The following is a 25,801-nucleotide window of genomic DNA, read 5'->3' on the forward strand; positions in this document are numbered from 1 at the left end:
CGTCACGGTTTACAGGACTGTGGTGACTCAAGGCAGCTAATATAGCAGCTAGCATCTATGTTACTTTTACACTTAAAATAAGATTATTGTGCACGTTGTAATAACTGGATTTAAACAAAGTGGACATTTTACACATCATGCTGCTCTAACTGAACCATTTACAACAAGTAACCACTGCACACACACAACACAGAGCACATGTACATGTTTACTGAGTTAAGACACAAATGCAAAGATCCATTTCTGGATTTCAATAATCAATTATTGATCATTCAAATAAGAATCGCAATTAATCTGAAAATCTATTTTTTTGTCCTAAAGTTTAGAAGATGGAAACTCCAAACAGCTGAACCCAACAGGATGCAGGTTAAAAACTGTCAAATAGAAAAGATAAAAACAGAGTTTGAGAGGTTCAGAGTGAATTATCCAGTGTAGATTTTTCTTGTTATATGAAGGTTTTAAATGTGCAGCTCAACATTGTTCTGACAGTCAATGGACTAAACCACTGAAGAAGAAAATAGATCCTCAGTGTGGATCAGCATAATATCAGCTTTATGTCTGCAGTTTAGTGTCACCACAACTGTCACATCATATTAATCTCAGCACAGAAGTAAAAAATGGTGTCTTACTCCAGAACCTCCAGTCTACAGTGTGGACTCTCCAGAAAATCACACAGCTGCTTCACGTCACACACGTCGTTGTGAGACAGATCCAGATGTCTCAGATGGGAGGGGTTGGACTTCAGAGCTGAGACCAGAGAAGCACAACTGATCTCTGACAAACTGCATTTAATCAATCTGAATAAAGAATAAATGATGTAGATTAAAATCCATTTGTAATCCAATCAGATGTGTTCAGGTTTTAAATGTGTAGTTCAACATTACTATGTCCTCATCAATGAACTTTTCACTAAAATGAGCAGAGTAACTTTGTCATTGTGTTATTGTGGATCATCATGATGTCAGCCTTCTACAGACATCATCCAAATGTCACCACAACATTCAGACACATATTCATGTCAACACTGATTCATGAAAAATACTTTAAACACCTGCATTTAGATCAGTGTGTGTGTGTGAGAGAGATTATTGTGAAGGATCAATATCAATTATCAGACATTATTGTGTAAAAAACATTAAATAATCTAATAAAGAAATATTTCTCCTTCAGCAAGTAAACTTGATCAGTTTAAAACAGATATTAGTTGAGAGGATCTTCTGTATACAGATGTGACTCTTTATCAAAAGTTATAAGCATTCATTTACTTTAACAACTAACAGTGGACATTTTCTACAGTTTCTTTAAGAATCAGTCATCTTTTATAACTACAGACTAAACTTTGTACAGTAAAAAAATGAAAATATGGAAAAAAGAAAATGAACTTCATGGATGTAAGTTATGTATGTACATAAATTAGGTTCAGTTGTTAAACATTAAGATCAACAATAGTAACAGACAGTCAGTGAACTGACCTCAGAGTCTCCAGTCTACAGTCTGGACTCTCCAGAAAATCACACAGTAGCTTCACGTCTGATTCCTGAAACTTTCCTCTAGTCAGATTCAGCTTTCTCAGATGGGAGAGGTTGGACTTCAGAGCTGAGGCCAGAGAAGCACAACTGATCTCTGACAACCTGCAGAACCACAATCTGAATAAAGAATAAATGATGTAGATTAAAATCCATTTATAATCCAATCAGATGTGTTCAGGTTTTAAATGTGTAGTTCAACATTACTATGTCCTCATCAATCAGCTTTTCACTAAAATGAGCAGAGTAACTTTGTCATTGTGTTATTGTGGATCATCATAATATCAGCCAGAGCGGCGCCAGACAATTATCAGCAGGGGGGCACAAGGTCGTCACGGGTGGGCACTCCTTTTTACATGCTCATAGATCAGACATTTCTTTCTTTTTTTTTGGTAGTTTAATGTAAATGAGTCAGATGAATGGCTTTCTATACATAAAAGAAGAAATAACACAATAAAGTGGAAACTGTTTATATTGATCACATCTGTCTGGATCAAATTGATCACTATCAACAGATGATTATTATAACTGATTTTTAAACATCTTTTCTTTATTTCTCATGCAGAATACCATCTAATTGACATTTGTATATTTATTACATGAATATAAAGTAATGAAACGAGCAGCTTCGCTATTTAATGAATTTTACTGACTGTTTCAAAATACAGTACAGCTGTTTAAACGCTGGTTGTTGTGTCGCTGCTGCATCTCGTTGGCTGGTTTTTGGCAGTTTGTCATGAGCTTCGAGGAAACAACGTTTTTCATTGAGAGAAAATGATTTTCTTTTTCCCGTCATGATTTCAATGTGCAGGCAGCAGCAGCCTCAGGTCACCAGCTGGAAGCAGACGGGTTACCACGAGGCAGTAATGGTGCCGCAGCCGCCAGGAACATATCAAACATGTTTCATGGGAGTAAAATAAAAAAAAAAAATAGAATTACTGAAGTTGTACAATTTTTTCCATATGGATTCATGTATGAAAAGACCCAAAATGAACACTGTACTTGATTAGTATAAGCAAACTATTTAAACAACATTTGTATAAGAATGATTCAGTCTCAAGCTTTGTGATCCATATAAGAGATTGATCACTGTAACTGTGATCAATACAGGCGGTTTCCACTGTAATAACCAAACCAACACTGCATAACTCTTGAAACAAATTGAACAATGAATATGTTACTGTTCAGAACTTCCTCACAGAAACCACAATCCTAACATGCCACGGCGGGCCAGGATAAATAACACTGGCTTACCTGCGGCTACTATTCCTACACAAGGCCGAGTCTTCTGGGCTTTGAGTTGGAAAGGTTGATTATGTCTTTGTAATCACAAGTGTCAGTTAGTTCTCTTTCAAAAGACGAAAACGTCAAGTTGTTCAGGTGTCCAGTCAACATGGATGATCTGATGCGCATCTGGATCTGTTGTTACACCGTATTTGGTGACTGAAGGGTCCTTTAGAGTAGGAATGTGCGATTAATCGAATTTAACTTCCGATTACGATTTTGGCTTCCAACGATTATGAAAACTAGATAATGGAGATAAAACGATTATTGTTTATTATTGTCATTTCGCAGTGATGCTCTCGTTCTTCATATATTGTCTTTCTTGATCATTCGTACAATCTATGATTGCAGGTGTAATAGTCTCCTCAGCCAGGTGGATAAAATGTGCACATATATCGGCATCGGCAAAAATGAGATGGAAAATCCAATATCGTGCATGCCTAAAACACATATACAGCCGGATATTTCTGTGATTTAAACAGCTGTCTGTGCAGATTACGCTTCACTGAATGCAACAGAAAAAAACCCCAAAAACATGGGGTCTCTGTGAGACACTCAGAGTCAGTGTCGACTGCTACATTTAATAAAATGGAAGCGTTTCTGTTCCATGAGTCAAAATGAAATTGTGTTAAATACTTGTGATTTCAATATTGACCAAAATAATCGTGAGTATGATATTTGCCATAATCGAGCAGCCCTACTTTAGAGCCAACAAATGTCTCACAACCATCGTGCTGTGACTTCACTTTAAGGCACGGCCTGGTCCCAACATGCTTCATCCTCTGGACGAGTTTTTGTTAAAAAAGTGGCTCAAACATAACTGCTTAGCCATAGTTTCCAACTTTCATCTAGCTGTTAGCTACATGAAACTGTGTTGTGACAGTGTGTGTGCGATGTAGCCTAACTTCAGTCACGTACAGTAAGACAGGAAGTTTCCATGAATCTGAAGTTTGGGTGGGGCACAACATCCCAATTGGATAGACATTGCCCCCCAGTGCCCCCCTGTCCTGCTGGCTGTGATGTCAGCCTTCTACAGATATCATCCAAATGTCACCACAACATTCAGACACATATTCATGTCAACACTGATTTATAAAAAATACTTTAAATACCTGCATTGATCTCTCTGTGTCCCTGTGTGTGTGTGTGTTTTAAAATATAAATATTTTAGAACACACACAATGATCAGACATTATTCATTAAACACATTAAATAAAATAATAAAGAAATATTTCTCCTTCAGCAAGTAAACTTGATCAATTTAAAACAGATATTAGTTGAGAGGATCTTCTGTATACAGATGTGACTCTTTACCAAAAATTATGAACATTCATTTACTTTAACAACTAACAGTCGACATTTTCTACAATTTCTACAGTCAGTGAACTGACCTCAGAGTCTCCAGTCTACAGTGTGGACTCTCCTTAAGATCAGACAGTTGTTTCATGTCCGAGTCCTTCAGGTTATTTCCTCTTAGATCAAGATATCTCAGATGGGATGAGGGGTTGGACTTCAGAGCTGAGACCAGAGAAGCACAGCTGATCTCTGACAAACTGCAGCCACTCAATCTGAATAAAGAATAAATGACGTCGCTTTAGAAAACAAAGTTCATGTTTGAAATCATGCAAAGTTTCATAATCTGTTCAGAGCTGAAGAAGGTTTAGAATGTAGAAGTTTAGAAAATGGAAACTCCAACCAGCTGAACCCAACAGGATGCAGGTTAAAGACTTTCAAATACAAACAGTGAAAAAGAGCTCTCATTAATATTAATGACAACATGCTGCTACTTCAATAAAGACGTAGTGAGTTCACCTCTTAAACTCTGCAGCTCCACCAGTGACTCCATCTATACAAACTCATGTTGTGCAGCCAAACACAAGTTAAAAATCCACATGAATATTTCAGATTCTACTCAAGATCCCAACATTTATAATGATATCAAATATGTCCGGATGGATGTTGGGAAATTAGGAGGAAAATGATGTTCAACATATCAACATTATTTACATTTAATGGAATGATGTCGCCATGAAAAAAATCACAGCATCTTGTGTTTAAATATTTCTGTTAATATAAACACTGCACAGCTTCATAATAGTATTGGAACAAGTAAATACTGGATATTATATTTGTTGCTGTCTGATTGAGGTTTTTGGTTTAAATTTAAAGAACAAAATTTAAAGTGAAGTAGAGCTGGGCAATTAACCGAAAATGTATCAAGACCGACATTAAGACCCTCTCACTGACTTAATCTTTCTCATGTTGGTTAAGTCGGTTAATAATTTCCTCAATGCGTGCGTTCATGAACTGTCTCTTTAAAACAATACTATGTTGTGTTCAGTCATGTGCCTCTGCCCCGTCCAACTAACGTTAGTGCGAGTTCACTCAAAGCAAGCTGGCACCATGGATGACACAAGCACTGACACTGAGCCAACAAATAGGCCTCAACCTGAGCAGCTTATGACTAAAAAGAATACCGTGTCTGTGGTTTGGACACATTTCAGCTTCAGTGAAGACGACACAGAGCAAAAATAAGTCAAATGTAAACACTTTGGAAAAACAATTTCAGTGACCAAAGGTAACACCACCAATCTGTTTAATCACTTGGAACACAATCACATTATCGAATATGAAGAGTTCATGGCTCAAAAAAAGAGAGAGACTGACAAACGCTAAAGTGCTTCTACAAAGCAGCTGACGCTAACACAAGCATTTACAAATGCCGCACATTATGCAAAGGATTCAAGAAGATGGAAAGAAATTACTGATGCTATTGCATATTACATCATGAAGGATATGGATCCCATAGCTACTGTGGAACAAAGTGGGTTTAAACATCTTGTTAAAACCCCTGACAAAAGATACGCTGTGCCATCGCAAAAATATTTTTCCCAAACAGCAGTGCCCAACATGTACAAAACATGTCGTGAGAAGGTAGCTGCTGAACTCAAATCTGTTCAGTACTTTGCAGGAACGTCTGATCTCTGGTCAAGTACAAGGATGGAGCCATACTTGAGCCTTACGTCGCACTACATTGATGATGAATGGAACCTGTGCAACAGATGCCTGAAGACGGCATATTTTGCAGATGATGACACATCAGAAATGATTGCACAGGGCCTGAGAAATATGCTGTCTGCATGGGACCTCATGGAAGAGAACCTCATGACCATTACGACAGACAACAGCACTAATGTCGTCAAAGCTACACAGCTCAATGGACGGACACGGGAGCAATGTTTTGGACACAGGTTGCACCTGGAAATCGATAGGTAGCACATCAGCTGATCAGACACTATGCTACAGTTGAGCTAGAGCTATCTTTTAGTTCACTTTAAATAAATACTGTGACAATAATAATTAACTATTCATATAGCACTTTTCTTACTGTTACAATGTGCTTCATATTACAATGTTAACTTCACATTACAATGTAAAACAATGCTACAATGACTCATCATTAAAGTAGAAATAAAAATTACTCTAGAAGTCTGTTATTAATCTATTATTAATTAAGTAGCTTTGAATTAAGAGATTTCTCCTCATCTATTATTTTGCTTAAGTTTTACAGTTTGTAAAGTCTTTAGGTATAAGTCAAACCCTCAATAAAATAATAATTCATCTTTTCATGTGTGCGTATTTCAGAAAATGCAACGGAAGATCAACGTGTGCAGCGGGAAATGAGGGTTTGCAAAAAGATTGTCAGTGCTTTTTCCTATAGTTGGAAAAAGAAGAAGGCGCTTGTGAAGGCACAACAAGAGCTGAACCTGCCACAACACAAGTTGAAAACTGCATGTGCCACCAGATGGGGATCAATGTAAATGATGACTGCAAGGATCCTTGAGCAAAAGAAAGCCATCACACAGGTCCTCGCTGATGATGAGAAATCAAGGCAACTTGTTCCATCTTGGGCTGACCTGGATGTCTTAGAGGCTGTCAACAAAGCTCTCTCCCCATTGATGGAGTTCACAGATGCCCTGTCAGGAGAAGAGTATGTGACCATTTCATTTGTGAACTCTGTCCTACACATCCTCCATTCATGAGTGCTGGCTAAGGACGAAGATGACATGGAGCTGACTAAAACAATCAAAACCTGCATCCTTGAGTACCTTAAGGAGAAGTTCTCAGAACCCATCACAGAAGAGCTACTGGAAGCATACACTTCTGCACACCATGTCCCCACCATTCAGGGAGAAGTCAGAACAGAGATGATGGAGTCAGCAGCTGCAGTCCACAGGGAAAGTACCCCAGAGAGCACAGAGCCGTCTACGTCTTCATCATAAGCAAAGAAACCAAGGAGGTTATTAGGAAGATTTTTCAAAGGAAGTGAGGCAACCCTTTCAACTGCACCCACTATGTCATTTCAGCAAACAGTAGAAGCACAGCTGAGCGGCTACTTGGTGTCTCTCATGCTGGATAGTGAGGAAAATCCACTGGAATGGTGGAGAAAGAATCATGTACACTTTCCCACTAAAAGCAAGGTGGTAAAAAAGTACTTTCGCATGCCAGCCACTAGCTCGCCATCTGAGGGGTTTTCAGTTCAGGAGGAAACATTGTCACATGCCTCAGATACAGCCTGTTGATCCACTGGAGGTGTCTTGTCCAAGCTTTTCTCTTGCTCTTAATCAGCAGTGTTGCATTAACATTTTCACACATGGCGTTATTTAAAATAATTTATTTTTTTTGCAAGAGATGCAAGTTATTATTTTCTACTTTTTTTTAGGGAACTTGCTTTTAACTTTAGAACTAAAATGTGACCTTTTTCACAAGACATTTTCATTTCAAGTGATGTGTGCTTTGATTTCAACTGTTTGAAATATTCAATAAATAACCATAAATAGTTTATCTGTGTGTGTTTCAAACCTTGTCAGCGAACTATGAGGGCAGTGTAAAAAAAAAAAGCATATAAAATAAATAAGTGTTCATTAATCATTATCGAGGTAAAAGTTTGAAATAATCCTGATATCGATTTAGTCATATCGCCCAGCCCTAAAGTGAAGGTGAAATTTAATGTAAAAATCAAGAGTTTCAGAGGTTCAGAGTGAATTATCCAGTGTAGATTTTTCTTGTTATATGAAGGTTTTAAATGTGCAGCTCAACATTGTTCTGACAGTCAATGGACTAAACCACTGAAGAAGAAAATAGATCCTCAGTGTGGATCAGCATAATAGTGTCACCACAACTGTCACATCATATTAATCTCAGCACAGAAGTAAAAAATGGTGTCTGACCCCAGAGTCTCCAGTCTACAGTGTGGACTCTCCAGAAAATCACACAGCTGCTTCACGTCACACACGTCGTTTCCAGACAGATCCAGATGTCTCAGATGGGAGGGGTTGGACTTCAGAGCTGAGACCAGAGAAGCACAACTGGTCTCTGACAACTTGCAGAGCCACAATCTGAATAAAGAATAAATGATGTAGATTAAAATCCATTTATAATCCAATCAGATGTGTTCAGGTTTTAAATGTGTAGTTCAACATTACTATGTCCTCATCAATGAACTTTTCTCTAAAATGAGCAGAGTAACTTTGTCATTGTGTTATTGTGGATCATCACGATGTCAGCCTTCTACAGACATCATCCAAATGTCACCACAACATTCAGACACATATTCATGTCAACACTGATTCATTATTTTTTAGTTTGAACATGTTAAAATAACAAAATAAAATATATAGGCAACAAAACAAAAGAAATAAAAATAACAGCAAACTTTCAGTGAGCAACTTAAATAATAACCATTCAATGGAACTTTTCTAGTCCTACCCCTTTTTATAATTTATCAATCAAATCAAAGCCAAAAACATTCAAAACAACACAAGAGAATAAAGATAACTTGCATAGAACCAATTACAACAAACAAAAACAACACAAGTCAAAAAGACACTCTGTACCAAATCATATTATTCCAGACCACCTCTTTGTTCATCCATTCTATATCTGTTCAATATGTTATTTTTAAAGATTTGTTTAAACTTACTTAATGTTCTACATGTTTTCATTTCTTCATTATGATTGTTCCATAGATTAACTCCCTTTATTGTGATAATAATAATAATAATAATATTTATTGAGTTGACTTCCATGAGTTCATTCATAAAATGCTGCTGAACTCAGCCAAGTCTGAAATTAGAGGATCAATATGAAATCAGACATGTTGAACTAAACCATTATTTATTACATGACCTCCTTCTTCCTGTATTTGGTGGTTTAGTAGGTTTGTGTAATTAAAACATGTTACTGGTGGCAGTAATGATTCCTCCTGTCCATACTGACTGTGAAGTGGTCTCTTCCTAACACAGCTACACTGTAGGAAATGAGTTCATAAGTTCAGCTGAAGCTGATATGAGGCTTTGACAGTTTGGTAGACTCCCACTTGATTTGTCTGACTCAAAGTTACAGACTATTTAGTTCAAAATTCCCTCTTTGAGTTATGATCCCTCCACTGCAGCTCAGCAAGGAAACACTGAAGAAACACAAAAATACTTACTTGATATGTGTAACTCAGACTGCTGAAGACTCATATTAGTTTAAACTTTGGAAATCATTTTTACACAGAATAAGACTGTGGATTTTAAATTTAAATTCTACAGATTTGTGCTCAGGGAAATACCAAAAATGTATTAACCAAACATGTGAACTTCAGTGAAGGATTTGAATTGAATATATAGAAAAAACTGCCAAAGCTACAGCCAGTGAACTGACCTCAGAGTCTCCAGTCTACAGTTTGGACTCCCCAGTCCAGCAGATAGAGGCTTCAATTTTGAACCAGTCGGACCATCCTCCAGGAGGTTTGCACTCAGATCAAGCTCTCTCAGATGGGAGGGGTTGGACTTCAGAGCTGAGGCCACAACTTCACAGTGAGTCTCTGAGAGTTCACAGCCAGAAAGTCTGTAATGACACATATATTACAACATATGTTATCATGAAAGACGACACTTTATATTTACTTCCTGCATTTGATGATGAAACAGTTTGACATTCCCTATTTTGATTAACATTTGCTCTTCACATCAGTGATTCAGCTCATCTTTTTTTTAAAAAAAAAAATTTTCTGAGGCATTTTATTCCTTTAATGTAAAGCGACAGTTGAGAGATAACAGGAAACCTGAATCAAACCACTGATATTGTGGTTATATGACATGTATCTTAACCAGTAGGCTACGAGAGCACTCCTAGTTCAGCTAATCGTATCTCACTGTGCTTGGATGAAACAATAATTCTCATCACTCTCTCTCATACCTGCAGACTTTTAATCTTTGTTTTGCTTTAATCTTGCAGATGACGGGAGAGAAAATGGAGTTACATTAAGGCTTCCATAATGTTCACAGTCTGTCTGTGTGATCTGATCCCATGTCTGTCTCCACAAAGTCAGCATGAGGCATCTTGATAAGAAAAACATTTTTACTGTCCACTATTTTTAATTTTTAATTTGACTGCAGGATATTTTTACTCAGTTCAACTCAGTGAACAGTTACAGTTGAGAAAGATCATCTCTCTTTGCTACCTGCTGCTGTCAGGTTCACATCCATCAGCGGCAAAATTTATTGTTGACAAACACAAATGAAACAAATGGCTTTACAATATTAGACCTGTACATATCAAATATTAATGTAATTCAATATTTAGATGTGCAGGACAGACGACTGCATGATGTTTAGTCGTCAACATTCTTTTCTGAGAATCTGAAAACTGATTCAGCACAAAAACACAATTAACAAACCAATAAGGTTGAATTATTTTCATCATGATGTCATCAGAAAGATGTTATCAGGGTATCAGCATTAAAATATAACATTGACCTTTAATGTGTATAAGATCTCTTTAAACAGTCTGAATTCTATCATTCTGCTCTTATATATTCATCAGACCTCTGTGCATTTCCTGCTACTACTCTTCTCTACACCAACAAGAGAGAAAACACCTGACAGTTTCTTTCTGTGAGCAACAGAATATGAGAAAGACTTAAAAACAAGACTGTGTAACATGACTTCCCTCTTTAAAAGAAAAAGTTGAATTCATGAGAAATAAAAGGCACCATTGCTCGGTTCAACACACTCAGGGGTTTTGTCTCGTATGACCAGTAGTTTACGGAGGCTAATGTTGGTTAATGTTAGCAAACTTTAGATATTGTTGTATAACTGACATTATACAACAGGTAGTTCTGACCAAGCAATCTGATTGGTCAACTAGACATTTAGAACGTGCTCAAATCAGCATGACAGCACACTGAAGCTGAAATTATAGTTTCTGCGTCCGTGAGGGTCTGCGTGACGTAAATTTCATCAACTTGCTCAAATGAATAATGCCTCATCACTCTTATCATATTGCTGGCCAAGTTTTATATACATTAATGTAAGGTGTTAAAAGTTAAACCCTCTTTTTGTTCATTTAAAGAAGAAACAGAATCCTACATTAAAACATTGTCTACCTCATGCAATAGAAAAGCTCTGAAGATTATAAATTTGTGCTCCAAATTTAATAAACTAATATAATTGTAATGTGTACATTTATTTTTTATATCTTTATTTTCTACTGCACCGTTTTCATTTCATATTTATCTGTAATCCCTGGCGTTGTATATTTGTTTGTTCTATATTTCTGTTATATTACTCCATTTATGTTATCTGTATGTGATATTGAAGTTGAATTAATAAAAATATCACTCCGCCGTTCATTAGAACTGTAGACCGTTTATGTACTGTGTTGCTTTGCTAGTGTCTTTGGGTTATTTTGTTTTGTGGGGATCTGCGGTGAAAACCCGGAGCGGAGTTTTGAGTTTTCCTCCTTTTATGTTTGTGAAACTGGATTGAACTGAACTGATTAGGGGTTGTGGGGAAAACAAAACGGACCCTTTACCGAGTGGATTGAACTCTGAGACTGTGGGACGAGTTACACACACACACTGAAAAACCCGAACCCTTCTCCACTCGTTATCGTTAACCGGCTCCCCCATAAACAGTAAAACTGAATCATTTTCCCTTCAGTTGAGTTTATCTCAGCTTCCACTCCGGCATCCTCCATCAGCTGTGCCGGTGAGTCGGTGACACTAGAAAGCATTAGCTCAAGTTGGCTGGCTGACTCAACAGGGACTAGAAATCGTCTCTGTTGCTTGGTCGTTACTAAGGGTCAGTCTACTTGCTGGAGTAGTAAACTAGGTTTCATTACATAGCAGTCTAATGACGTAAGTGATTGTTTTCCAGGTATTAGTCATATCCCTATGTATTTCCATAGAAACGGATATAACACAAGAAAAAAGTTTTTTTATTTTTAGAGCGAACTGCCTCACAATATAAAAACATTTTGTTTACATCTTTTATTTTGTTGGTAAATGTTGTATAATCGCAATATTACCCTCGAGGGTGTGATTTACCGTCATTGTTGACACGACAGTGATGCGGTAAGCATCACGTGTAATATCACTTAATTACTGAATCAGTTTGGTGATTTGCTGATCCCTCGTGCTCACTATGAAATGACTCAGAAACCATTAAGAAAAAAAATGATGATGAAAGCAAATCTCTCTGACTTCAGAAATCACCTTTGGAAAATGATACAGATCTTATTTTAAACTCTTAATCATAGCAGTAAAAACAGTGTCTGTCTGATTATATATTATTTGCAGAAGCTTCTCATGTAATAATAACTTCACTACATTCACTGATAACTGTAAAATACTGATATATGTTCTGTAATAAAACCTCAACCACAACCTCTAAAGTCCTTCATTTGTTTTACCAGGTTTGAATGACGCCTCCGTCACCCAAAGGAAGATAAATAGAAGAAAAGACTGTAAAATCCAATAATTACTAGAAATAAATAGATTAACTGAATGACTTTGAACTGACTGAATTTGAAACAGCTCAAGAACATCTGAGATTAAATATAACTGACATATTATTTCAGCTATGAACAAGTAGAGCACTATTTTAACAATAATAAGAATTTTATATTATTTATATTTGAAGAACTAAACTACTAATCTGCACTGATTTATAATGTTAATCACATCTGGACTTACAGAGCCTTTCTACAGTTCCTCACAGCTGGGATCAGTCTCTGTCGTCCCCTAGGTGATGTGTTGTACTTCTGCAGGTCCAACTCATCCAGAACCTCCTCTGACATCTGCAGCATGTAGGCCAGAGCTGAGCAGTGGATCTCAGAGAGCTCCTTCTCTGATCTGTTCTCTGACTTCAGGAACTCTTGGATCTCCTGATGTACTGAGAGGTCGTTCATCTCCATCAGACAGTGGAAGATGTTGATGCTTCTGTCAGGAGAGGTATACTCAGTGTTCATCTTCTTCAGGTTGTTGATGACTCTCTGGATGATTTCTTGACTGTTCTCTGTCTGACCCAGCAGGCCTCCTAAGAAACTCTGGTTGGACTCCAGAGAGAGGCCATGAAGGAAGCGAACAAACAGATCCAGGTGGCCATTTTTACTTTGGAGAGATTTCTTCATGGCTTCCATCAGGAAGTCATCCAGGGATGGGTTACTGTAGTCTTTTCCCAGGAAGTCCTCCAGTACCTCTGTGTTGCTGTTGGTGTAACAGTGGTACATGTAGACTGCAGCCAGAAACTCCTGAATGCTCAGATGAACAAAGCAGTAGACTGTTTTCTTGAAGATCACATTCTCTCTTCTGAAGATCTTTGTACAAAATCCTGATAACACCAAGGCCTCTGTGACATCAAGACCACACTGCTCCAGATCTTTTTGGTAGAATATGATGTTTCCTTTCTGCAGTTGTTCAAACGCCAGCCTCCCCAGCTTCAGAAGAAGTTTCTTGTCAGCCTCCGTCAGCTCCTGCAGACTCGTCTCATGTCCTTCATCATACTTCTTCCTCTTTGTTGGAACCTGTGGACTCGTCTCATGTCCTTCATCATACTTGTGCCTCTTCCTCTTTGTCTGAAGCAGCAGGAAGTGTGAGTACATGTCAGTCAGGGTCTTGGGCAGCTCTCCTCTCTGGTCTGTAGTCAACATCTGCTCCAGAACTGTAGCAATGATCCAGCAGAAGACTGGGATGTAACACATGATGTGGAGGCTCCTGGATGTCTTGATGTGTGAGATGATTTTGCTGGACAGCTCTTCATCTTCATTACTGAATCTCTTCCTGAAGTACTCCTCCTTCTGGTCGTCAGTGAAGCCTCGTACTTCTGTTACCCTGTTAACACATGTCAGAGGGATCTGATTGGCTGCTGCAGGTCGGGAAGTTATCCAGATGAGAGCCGAGGGAAGCAGCTTCCCCACGATGAGGTTTGTAAACAGCACGTTGACTGATGACTGCTGTTTGACATCAGATACGACCTTCCTGTTGTTGAAATCCAGTGAAAGTCTGCTTTCATCCAGGCCGTCAAAGATGAACACAACTTTACAGTCTTTAGACTTGAGATTTTCTGCTGTGACCTCCTTTAATGTTGGATGGAATTCATGGATCAACATGAGGAGACTGTACTGCTCATCTTTGATCAAGTTCAGCTCCCTGAATGAAAGTGGAATCACCAGACTGACATCTTGGTTTTTTGAGTCCTCTGCCCAGTCCAGAGTGAACTTCTGCACTGAGAAGGTTTTTCCAATGCCAGCGACGCCGTTCGTCAGAACAACTCTGATTATGTGTTTTGGTTGGTTAGGTAACACTTTAAAGATGTCGTGACACTTGATTGGAGTGTCATGGCGGGTCTTCATCTTGGAAGCTGTCTCAAGCTGCCTCACCTCATGTTGGGTATTAACGTCATCACTCCGTCCCTCTGTGATGTAGAGCTCAGTGTAGATCGTGTTGAGGAGGGTTCTTTCATCTTCATCAATTCCTTCAGTCACATGTTGAAATCTCATCCTCAGACTGTTCTTATATTCTGAAACATCCTGCAGACCAGTTTCTGCTGAAAGAGAAGAAAAATATAGATTTGAACATCTATCAGTGTGTTTACATGCACTTACATAACCAGGTTACTCAGAGAAACCAGGTTATGTGGGTAATCTGGGAACATGTTAACATGCACAGTAGAAACCTGGTTACTGTAAATCTGTGTGTACAAGCAGCCAATCAGTGATCAGATTTCTCCTCTACACTGACCTTATTCTCAAAGCATGACTTTCTTATTTTATCAGTATTAGTGATAGAAGACGTTTGTTAGTCCTGACTTTTTCGTCTGTTTTGCTTTGTGTGTCTGAGTCAGAACTTTTCCTCACAACATGAATGAGTCTGAATTCAACAAACAGTGAAATGTTAAATGGTGGAAACCAACTTATTTAGACTTCTAGAGGACACTTTGTGTTAGTTGAAGTTTTAGTTGGACTTTAAATACAAGAATAAATCACTGTGTAATGATCTCTCCTTTCATTCAGCTGCTCCACTTTCCCATCTACAGCATTGTGTTTTATTACATGTTATGTATTTACAGTGGCGTGTTCTATGTAAAACATTGGTGGGGCACCAACTACTTCAATAAATAGGCTGCATAGCAGGAAAACTACAGTACTTGCTCTTAATACTGATGTGTTTGTTAAAGACGACACGGATCCAAAAAACACTTTTAACAACAAAGTGGCTTCTAGCAGGTCTGTACACACACATAGAGAGAGAGAGAGAGAGAGAGAGAGAGAGAGAGAGAGAGAGAGAGAGAGAGAGAGAGAGAGAGAGAGAGAGAGAGAGAGAGAGAGAGAGAGAGAGAGTGTGAATGAGAGAGAGAGAGAGAGTGTGAATGAGTGAGAGAGAGAGAGTGTGAATGAGAGAGAGAGAGAGAGAGAGAGAGAGAGAGAGAGAGAGTGTGAATGAGTGAGAGAGAGTGTGAATGAGTGAGAGAGAGAGTGAGTGAGTGAGAGAGAGAGAGAGAGAGAGAGAGTGTGTGAATGAGAGAGAGAGAGAGTGTGTGAGTGAGTGAGAGAGAGAGAGAGAGAGAGAGAGAGAGAGTGAATGAGTGAGAGAGAGAGAGAGAGAGAGCGAGAGAGAGAGAGAGAGAGAGAGAGAGAGGCCTAAATAAATCAACAGGTAGTTCTGATCGATCGATCATCTGATTGATCAACTAGACATTCAGAACGAGCTTGAATCAGCATGACAGCACACGTAGCGGCGCTCAAATGAAAGAAGCCTCATCAGTAAACATTCACTCTGCAGTGCATGTGGAACTCGTCTCACAGTCTCAGAGTTCAGTCCACTCAGTAAAGGGTCCGTTTTGTTTTCCCACAACTCTTAATCAGTTCAGTTCAATCCAGTTTCACAAACATGAAAGAAAGACAACTCAAAGCTCTGCAGTTCCCCCACAAAACAAAACAAACCAAAGGCGCTAACAAACGTGTTGTATAATAACTCATAACTCAAGTAATAATGTATGAAATGTATGTGACACTGCTTTTCAGATTCCTTCTCCTAACTTACCTTTTGGTCCTGAGGGGGAGTTTTGTAAACGCTGCACCAGATCCTTCCTGCTGATCTTTTCTAAAACCTTCTTGGTCAGCTGCAGAGCTCCATGATCCTGATGTTTCTGTACCATTAGATCCACTGTTTCCTCCCTTCCTGCTTTCTCCAGCTGAGCCACTGGGATGTGTTTAAAGCCCTCCAGGATGTCATCCTCCTTCAGGAACCACTTGAACTTCTTAAACTCATCTTCTTTTAAGTCTTCCAGAGTATTCAAGAGCTCCTCTTTAAGTTTCGCCATTATGCCCCCCTGCTGGAAATAAGAGACATTTTAAACAGGAAGGACATGTATTCAGTTCTCATCTCATGACACTTTACCAGTATGACTTCTGTACATGTGCATGTTAAATGTAAATCATCTACTGTTTGAACAAACACGTCACAACTTTGGTTATTTTCATAGTTTCAGTCTTTCATCACTGCAAAACTCATTACATCCACATTATCACCTGAATTCTAGCTGAATACATTTACATCCTCTGTGAGGAAGCAAACAACAAACTGAAGCCACGTTCCAAGTGTGAAGCTTTTGATGTCTGTATTTCATATCAGATGAGTATTTCTCATTTTTATTGTTGCACTGTTGGTGGGCAGTATCATGTTTTTATGAAGTGCTGCCCTCTGCTGGTATTACAGCACATTTAAGGATTAACTTTTCTATTTTTACCTCACATACCTCTACAGGAGTTCATGAATGGTCAGCTGATAACGTTGGACGCTGAGAGGAGCTGTTTGTCCTGTGAAAACCTGAAGGGAAAATAATAATGATGAGATACTACACTTCACTGTTATCATTCCTGGTGCTTAAACTAAAAGCATTACAATTAACTCAACTGCATAAACACTCAAACAATGTGAAGCTCTCTTACTGATCCCAACCTGGTACCCAGGAATCACCACAGCTGCTCCTGTTTTATCTGATACTGGATCCTTTGACCCATCTGTAAACAGCTGTACGTAATCACTGTATCTTCTGTCTCTATATGTGTAAAACTCCTGCACTAGGTCTGCTGTTTTGTTCTTATTCTTAATGTTCAGTAATTCCATGTCTACACGCATTTTTCAACACCCAGCTTGGTCTCACCGGCCACAGCACTGTCAGACAAAATTCAATTTCCCGGACTTTCATTTGGTTTGCTACCTCTCTGCCTTCCCACACAAAACTTGTTTTATGTCCTTTTCCTCTCTCCCGGCAAACCTCCAACACTCTCGTAGTTGGATGATTTAAAACCCATTTTTCCACATTATCTCTTCTTGCAGTTTTTGTCCTAGATGCTCAAGATTCATACCCCTCTTCCACATAGCCCATCATCTGCAAACAGAGACCTTTCCGTGTCTGCCGATATATTTTCAAATATATCATTTATCATCAATGAAAATATTGTTGGACTTCTAACACTCCACTGAGGTGTACCATTTTCTAAAATATGATATGATTTTCCGAATATTCTGACCCTATCTTAACCTGGATAGTCCTATCACTTAGAAAATCCATTATCCAATTAGAGATGTTTGCCTCAATTGAAGCCTGAAGCGTAATTAACAGCCCTTCTCTCCAAAACATATCATATGCTTTTTCAATATCAAAAAAACACTGCTGCCACTGTCTCTTTATTAACCTGGGGTCTCATTTATAACAGGGCCTGAAAGGGGGTCGTACGCCACTTCCCACGCAAAAGTCTTGATCTATAAAAACAAACTTGACGGGAGAATGTGCGCACCTGTACGTAAACTCTGACCCATGCGTACGAACATTTTGGAGACAGGAAATCGACGACACAGATGGTGAGGTGGTGAATTGAAGCCAGATTGTATAATAATCCTCTCACACACTTCATTTCACTTAATATCCAACATTAATTATAGATCCACATTATCATAAACATTCAAACCAGCAGTGTTATCTGTACTTAGGCTTGTTGTGAGCCATAATTAAAGGAGAGAGTCAGTTGTAAGCAGCGCAGCAGCTGCTGAAATGAATGATGTCAGGATGTGGCAGGTGACAGGATTCTGCAAAGTCTGGCTTGCCTTTCTCCAATATTAGCTAAGTGTGAATATAGCCTACTGATTCATTATCACCTCAGCCACGTTAACTGACTGATGACATTTTCATCATCACTTGTAGAAATCCAAGATGACATCAAATAACTTCACTTAAACAAAAGTAACGAAAATATATTTGGAGGACAGAGTGTTAATAGATTCTTATTATACTGTGCATATATCAGCAGGTATGAGTTTAGTTTCCGTGTAGTTTATGTGTGTTGTTAAGCACAGAGACACTGTAGATACCACGGTGGCTGCCACACACACTCACTGCCACATCTTCACCACCTGCACTCACTGTGTAAATTAGAGAAACACCTGTATGCTGGATTTTGGAGTAAATATAAATGAATACAGTGTTTATTGTACACTCATGCTTTAAAATTAATCATTTCTGTATCCATATTGTCTCTAATCTGCTATCAATGTTTATCACTTTACCTCATGGAACTTCCCTGATTTGCTTTCCCAAAAATCCATTTCCCACCTGAGCTCTCTTTGGCCTTTACTGTTGCAATATTTCTTTTACAGTATATTGGATAATGATCATTTCCCATCTGATGCACATGCCAGTCACACTATGACACTAATGTATTACTTACTAATGTCAGATCAAGCACTGATTCCTTGCCACTGTTCACATCTATCCTTGTATTTCTGCTATCATAAATGCAAGCATGTCGTTTCTCATCCATCAATTCTTCAGCTATCTGGCCATTGTAATCAGTTTTGTCACTCCCCCATGTCGTACTGTGTGCATTAAAGTCTCCACACCACACTGTGTTTCCTCTATTTACCTTTTCTATTTCCTCAAGTTTACTGAGTTCTAATTTTCTACAAGGATTGTAAAAATTATTAACCACCAAGTTCTTCCCTTCTACCCACACCTCACTAATCACACATTCCAGCTCAGTTCCACTAACAATTGTTCTATATGAGATGATCTCCTTCACAAAGGTGACACAACCCCCTCCTGCCCCATCTCTCCTGTCCCGCCTATTTGCCACATACCCTTCTATTATGAAATCTAGCTGTGGTTTTAACCATGATTCCTGGACACACACCAAGTCTGGTTTTTCCTTCTGGCTGTAGATAAACTGTTTGAAATCCTGCCCATTAGCAATCAAACATCTTGCATTCCACTGGAGGATTAACAGTGCAATTAATATAACCTTATACATTATGCTTCTTGACTTGCTTGATTACTTAACTCATCCCTGACTTCCTCTCAAATCTAGGTGATGAATGGCTGCCTTGACTATAATCTGGATTCTTTCTGTTTTCGACTTTACTGCTGCAGTTGCGTTTATCACTCCTGCTACGAACGTCACTAGTCTCCTTTTCTCTGCCGACATCCTCTTCTCAACCTCTTGTACCATACTTATGAGTGTTTGTTCTTTCCTACAGCCCTGCTTGTCTGCCTGCTTCCCCTGTCCAGCCATCTTCACTGCCTCTGCATAAGAGACTTTTACTATTATCAGCTGTACTGCAGCCTCTCGCTTCATCACTTCACATCCCCTGTATGCAACACTGTGTTCACAGTTGCAACATCTTGGCTTTGTGCCGACTCCGCACATCCCATAATCATGATCCCTACCGCACCTAGCACATCTTCTCTTACCCTTGCATACCTTAGCCATGTGCCCAAACTCCTGACACTTGAAACACCTCATTGATTTCGACACAAACTCCCTCACATCATCTGATAAATCCAAAGAAAAGTTCTTTAGGGAATATCTTCGGCATCAAATTCAGCTCTCACTGTTTCCGTCTCCTTTTTCTCAGCTCCTCGTTCATTCCTTTAGCATCTTTAACTGTATTGTTACACTTTCATATGCTCAACTAGCTCCTTCATACTGACACTAAGGGGAACCCCTGATATCACCCCCTTGCACCCACTGGGTTTCTGTTCTCCAACTTTCACTGTTTTTGTGATTTTAACTTTTTCTACATATAGCAGCTTCCTTGCCTTTTCTACTTGAGACTGTGTTTTACAGGGATGGATCTACGTTTTTTCTAAATCAGGGGCCATATTTTACTTGGAGGGGCCAAGAATATGTCCAACATCCATGCACAATTCCTTATTCATTATACATTCACAATACATTTCACCAGTCATTCCTTGTTAGCAAAGACACACATCATTGAATATATTTTGTCTATTTTATATTTTGTTTGTCTGGAGAGAAGCAAATGAAATAAAAGTTTGACCTCTACTTGATTGTGAATGCTCCTCAACTTTCATAACCCCACTGTCATGATGTATCCAGACAGTAAATAATTGTTAATCAATATATAGTTTACTTAAGTTCCATTAACAACATTTACAGGATGAAAACATGCATACCATCAGGTCCAAGGGGAGCAGAATAATTCTTTGATGGCTGCACAGGACTCTCTGCTCTGCACTGGGAAATGTCTGGAAAGAAGAAAATGAAATAAGACTTGCGTAACTCTTACTCAAATGTGAATGCATCTCCTTTTCTATAAGCCGACTGTCATCATGACATACACAAGCAGTAACGACCTAAATGCTGATCCAGAAGTAGCCTCATCTAATTCATATTCTGCTCAGTACAATCACAGTATGAAGACAGTAACTCACCAGCAGGTCCTACAGGAGGAGAATAACTGCATGGTGACTGTGATGGTTCTGTTCCAGCATCACTCTGGCTGTCTTCATCCCAATCTGTGTCATCTAAGTTTGCAGCTAAAACACAAATACACGTCACAAAAATCCATGCTTGTATTCAGCTAAAACCATGTCGTCTGACAACTATAAAATAACAACTACTGGTAAAAATTTCAAGGAAAAGACTCAATGCTTGAAACATTCAGTGAGAGCTCTGGTAGACAAGAGAATACACTGCTCATTAAACCTCATCACCATAAGGGACAAGAACTCAGGTATTTGCTTAAATAATCTCACATCAATATGTCCATTTGTGAACTTCAGTGTGATGTTATATAGACTGCAGTTAGTTTTACCTGTTGTCATTATCTTGCTGTGATACTGCTCTGATTCATTTTGACTGACTGGGCGTTTTTTGGCCAAAAACCACTGAATATCCGCCTGTCGCTTTCTTTTCAGACTTTCTATCTCTGCCAAATATTATAGTTAACACAAAAATGCAAATTACTAAGCACTGCATGGATTAACATTAGTGGCGTGCTGAATTCAAACCGGGACTCACTTCCACCAAACTTTTTCGAAGTAGGAGATCAGATATTTCCTTATTTCCGGTGTGTCTGGGACGCAGCATTTTTTAATTTATTTAGCAATGACTGACACATTACTTCACTTCTTTCGTCTTTAAGATGGTGAGCTCGTAAGTATAGGTAAACAAAAAAGACTGAAGTTAGCTAGCAGCTGTATGTGAGAACGAGCTAACGTTAGCCAGCAAGCTAACTATTACAGTACATTCCCACAGTAGTTAACTAACTAGTAATGTAGTAGTTTACCGCTGCCTAATGTCTGACAAACCTCAATTCAGTGACTGCAGTAAGTAAACGCTTTCATAGATTAACACGAACTAATGTGGGGAATCATAACTTACCATGAAGTTTCTGTGGAGGATGACACGCTGCGCGCCACTGTTCACTTCATCTCTACAGTCTCAAGCTGCGTCTTAAAGTCTAATTAAACCAGCGTAACAGTAAACAGTAGACATACTATAACCAGAGCATAGAAGCACTGTAAATGTTTTATTCAAATTTAGCACAATCTCCCTCTTCTTCTTCTGTCACTTCCTCCTTCCGCCACCCTTCTGCTGTGTAATTCCCTGCAGACATCATGTCTCACTGCTGCCACCATCTGTTCTTTACACACATTACACGTCAAAACACGCAAAAAATAAAATACATAATCGGTGACGACTCACCAGTGGTCATCCATAAACATGCCATTCAACAAGTCAGCTGCTATGAGTATCTGGAGGTTCACATAGACCAGTGTGACCCCTTAAAATAAAGCAAAGTCTACCTGGGACTCCTCATCACATGTTGCAGTGTCTGCCAGTTAAGTTACCGATCATTGTCTTGATTCATCAGTTAATCCTTTTGTCCACAAAATGTCAGAAAATAGTGAGAAATATCTGTTAAACTTCCCCACAGTCTAAGGTTACATCTTCAAATGTCTGGTTTCATCTGACTGACAGTACAAACATATTCAGTTTATTATCATGTTCGACAAATAAAGCAATAAATCATCACATCTCAGAGGCTGAAAACAGCTTATTTTTTCACTTTTGTTTAAAAAAAATGGCTAAAACAATTATTCAATTATCAAAATGGTTAAATAATCTTTTGTCCATTGACTAATCCATGAATCAACTAACCTTGCAGCTCTAGAAAGAAGATTTATTTTGTTTCATTTGATTAACTTTTAGAGGCTTGAGGAGGTAAAACAAAGTAATCCACAAGAAATAAAGCAAAAATTAGAAGAAAGCTTGGGGATGTTTTGTGTGTCCAAAATATCTTTATTTTTCTGAATCCTATCCTGTCCTATCATTTCGCAACCTCTTTGATTAATCCGGCGACACCTTTTAGGGGTCCCAACCCCCAGGTTGGGAACCACTGACATAGATAACACCCTAACCTGGACAGTCAATGCAGGACAGGTGTGCTCACGTGTCCAACGGAGACTACACTTTTTGAACAGGATGAGAGTGCTCGGTGTGAGTCAGAAAATCCTGCTTCGCTTCTATCACACAGTAACAGAGAGAATGATTCTGCACTGTGGAGTCTCAGGATAGTTTGACAACCAGTCAGTGCAGTTAAAGCACAGCTGCCTCATACAGAGGCAGTGGTAGAAAGTAACTAAGTACATTTACTCAAGTACTGTACTTAAGTACAGTTTAGAGGTACTTGTACTTTACTTGAGTATTTCCATGTGATGCTACTTTCTACATTTCAGAGGGAAATATTGTACTTTCTACTCCACTACATTTATTTGACAGTTTTAGTTACTTTTCAGATGAAGATAATATAACAAGCTTTTAAAATACAACACATTGTTAAAGATGAAACCAGTGGTTTCCAAAGGTAATTGGCAGGTAATAAACAGTCTGATTAAAAATAACAGGGAAGCCAGTATCCTAATTACTTTGCCAAGAACAGTCATAGAAGTATAAATAATACGAAATATGGGACCAAACTTAGCAAAAGATATTATTGAACCAACTAATACGGAAGGTGTGAAGGAACTGGTGGACAATAATATATATACACTATGTTTCTCAGTGCTGTAAATGAATTTGAAATAATGGATATAGTTAATAAATTTAAAAGTAAAAGGTCCACAGATTACAATGAAATTGATATGGCTTTAATAGAAGAAGTTATTGAGAGTGTGGTTAAACCTCTGACTTATATTTACAATCTTTCCTTTAAAACAGGGACATTTCCTGATGAAATGAAAGATGCTGAAGTGATTCCTTTGTAGAAAACATGATAAACATTTTGAAAATAGTTTCTCAGACATGAAATAAACGATCATGTCAGATGTGAACTTACTCAACGTCTTATCTTAGGTCCATCAGTGCAGCAGCTCTCTCATGTTGTTTATGTCTAAATAAAATACATTATTGATCTCAGTGGGACGACGTGCTTCAGTTAGAACCCCACCATCATTATTCACCTCTGATTCTTCTACTTCATCAGTCTCTGTTACAGTAGGACGACCTGAGACTAAACTCTGATAATCAGTCCTGTGTGTGCAGGCTGCTGTTTCCTCATTACTGATAAAACATGACAGTGAATGATTCCCCGTATCAAATTATAGTAACAGTGGAGAGATGACAGGAAGCAAAGGGACGAAGGGAGAGAGAGAGAAATGGGGGGTAAAATGCAACAAAGGTCTACTGCTGGATTCAAACCACAGATGTACTGTATGTATATGTATATTTGTGTGAGTGTGTCTGTGTGTGTGAGTGTGTGTGTGAGTGTGTGTGTGTGTGTGTGTGTGTGTGTGAGTGTGTGTGAGTGTGTGTGTGTGTGTGTGTGTGTGTGTGTGAGTGTGTGTGTGTGTGTGTGTGTGTGTGTGTGTGTGTGTGTGTGTGTGTGAGTGTGTGTGTGTGTGTGTGTGTGTGTGCGTGTGTGTGTGTGTGTGTGTGTGTGAGTGTGTGTGTGAGTGTGTGTGTGTGTGTGTGTGTGTGTGTGTGTGTGAGTGTGTGTGAGTGTGTGTGTAGAATCACAGTTTAAAGTATTGAATTTAATTTAAGAGCCTTGTGAAAAGTTTTCTGCTGTTAGATACAAACGCAGACACACAGACTTCCTCATTGTACTAAACAGGGATGTGCTGTATTTGTATTTGTATCTATATTGTTGAGGCAGCAAGATTATTTGTATTTCTATTCGAATAAAACACTGTTTTTGTTTTTATTACACTTTTAATTTTAGAAAATTAAAGTGTTACAATAAGTGTTCATGAATAAATTATCTTATGAAGGAGGTCCCCACACCGGGTCTCCAACTGGAGTCTCCCAGATCAGAGACGACTGCGCTGACTACTGAGATAAAACTTTACTCATCACCTCATTGCAGACAGACCTCTACCTATTTATACACCCATAACACACAGTTAGCACAGCCTGTAACATGTAGAAGAACTTCAAAGGTGATTATTGCTTTGATTGGTATTAAGGGTCCAAAGTGAGCCAAGAAAACATTCCCCACAGCATTACAGCAGCACCAGCAGCGGGACTGTTGACACAAGGCAGGTTGGGTCCATGGATTCATGCTGTTGATGCCAAATTCTGCCTGAGATTCATCAGACCAGGCTACGTTTTTCCAGTCATCAGCTGTCCAGTTTTGGTGAGCCTGAGCCCACTGCAGCCTCAGATTTCTGTTGTTGACTGGCAGGAGTGGAACCCGCTGTGGTCTTCTGCTGTTGTAGCGTCCGCCTCAAGGTTCCACGTGTTGTGCATTCTGAGATGCGTTTCTGCTTTTCAGTTGTAAAGAGGTTATCTGAGTTAGCGAAGCCTTTCTGTCAGCTCCAAACAGTCTGGCTATTCCCCTCAGACCTCTCTCATCAACGAGGCATCTCCGTCAGCAGAACTGCAGCTCACTGGATGTTTTTCCTGAGTAAACTCTAAAGACTGTTGTGTGTGAAAATCCCAAGAGATCAGCAGTTTCACAAATACTCAGACCAGCCTGTTTGGCACCAACAATCATGACACGCTCAAAATCACTGAGAACACATTTTTTCCCCATTCTGATGTTTGATGTGAACATTAACTGAAGCTCCTGACCTGTATCTGCAGGATTTGATGCATTATGCTGCTGCCACATGATCTTCTGATTGGATAATTGCATGAATCAGCAGGTGCACAGGTGTTCCTAATAAAGTTCTCTGTGAGGGTATAAAAGATAAGTTAATGAGAACAGACTTTGAGATACTCTGTTAATGAAACATGTCATGATTAGTTCATAGATATCTGATTACTGATCACTTCCTCAATCAATGGTTCCTGATGAACTCTGAATCAGCTGCTGAGTGACACAAAACTAATAACTACTCATTCATTTCTAATTT

General features: G+C 38.8%; 1 protein-coding gene across 3 annotated transcripts in view; it reads right to left on the minus strand.

Moving 5' to 3' along the window:
* Nucleotides 1-22,013, minus strand: part of LOC121890615 (NACHT, LRR and PYD domains-containing protein 12-like) — a 28,300-nt gene extending 6,287 nt beyond the window's left edge. The window contains exons 1-12 of one of the 3 annotated variants that reach the window (XM_042403062.1): nucleotides 21,825-22,013; nucleotides 20,873-20,977; nucleotides 20,615-20,686; nucleotides 16,898-16,968; nucleotides 16,183-16,474; nucleotides 12,835-14,686; nucleotides 9,519-9,704; nucleotides 8,042-8,209; nucleotides 4,202-4,378; nucleotides 1,473-1,646; nucleotides 630-797; nucleotides 347-374 (exon numbers count right to left, since the gene is read on the minus strand). In XM_042403062.1, the coding sequence (XP_042258996.1) occupies nucleotides 368-374; nucleotides 630-797; nucleotides 1,473-1,646; nucleotides 4,202-4,378; nucleotides 8,042-8,209; nucleotides 9,519-9,704; nucleotides 12,835-14,686; nucleotides 16,183-16,462 (3,012 nt within the window). In that variant the 5' untranslated portion in view covers nucleotides 16,463-16,474; nucleotides 16,898-16,968; nucleotides 20,615-20,686; nucleotides 20,873-20,977; nucleotides 21,825-22,013 and the 3' untranslated portion in view covers nucleotides 347-367. Of the gene's footprint in view, nucleotides 1-346; nucleotides 375-629; nucleotides 798-1,472; nucleotides 1,647-4,201; nucleotides 4,379-8,041; nucleotides 8,210-9,518; nucleotides 9,705-12,834; nucleotides 14,687-16,182; nucleotides 16,475-16,897; nucleotides 16,969-20,614; nucleotides 20,687-20,872; nucleotides 20,978-21,824 lie in introns of those variants that run through there. The other 2 variants (XM_042403060.1, XM_042403061.1) reach the window with 2 other exon arrangements.
* Between the last annotated feature and the right edge of the window lie 3,788 nt (nucleotides 22,014-25,801).

The sequence above is a fragment of the Thunnus maccoyii genome, chromosome 23 (assembly GCF_910596095.1).
Source record: "Thunnus maccoyii chromosome 23, fThuMac1.1, whole genome shotgun sequence".
NCBI classification, from domain to species: Eukaryota; Metazoa; Chordata; class Actinopteri; order Scombriformes; family Scombridae; genus Thunnus; species Thunnus maccoyii.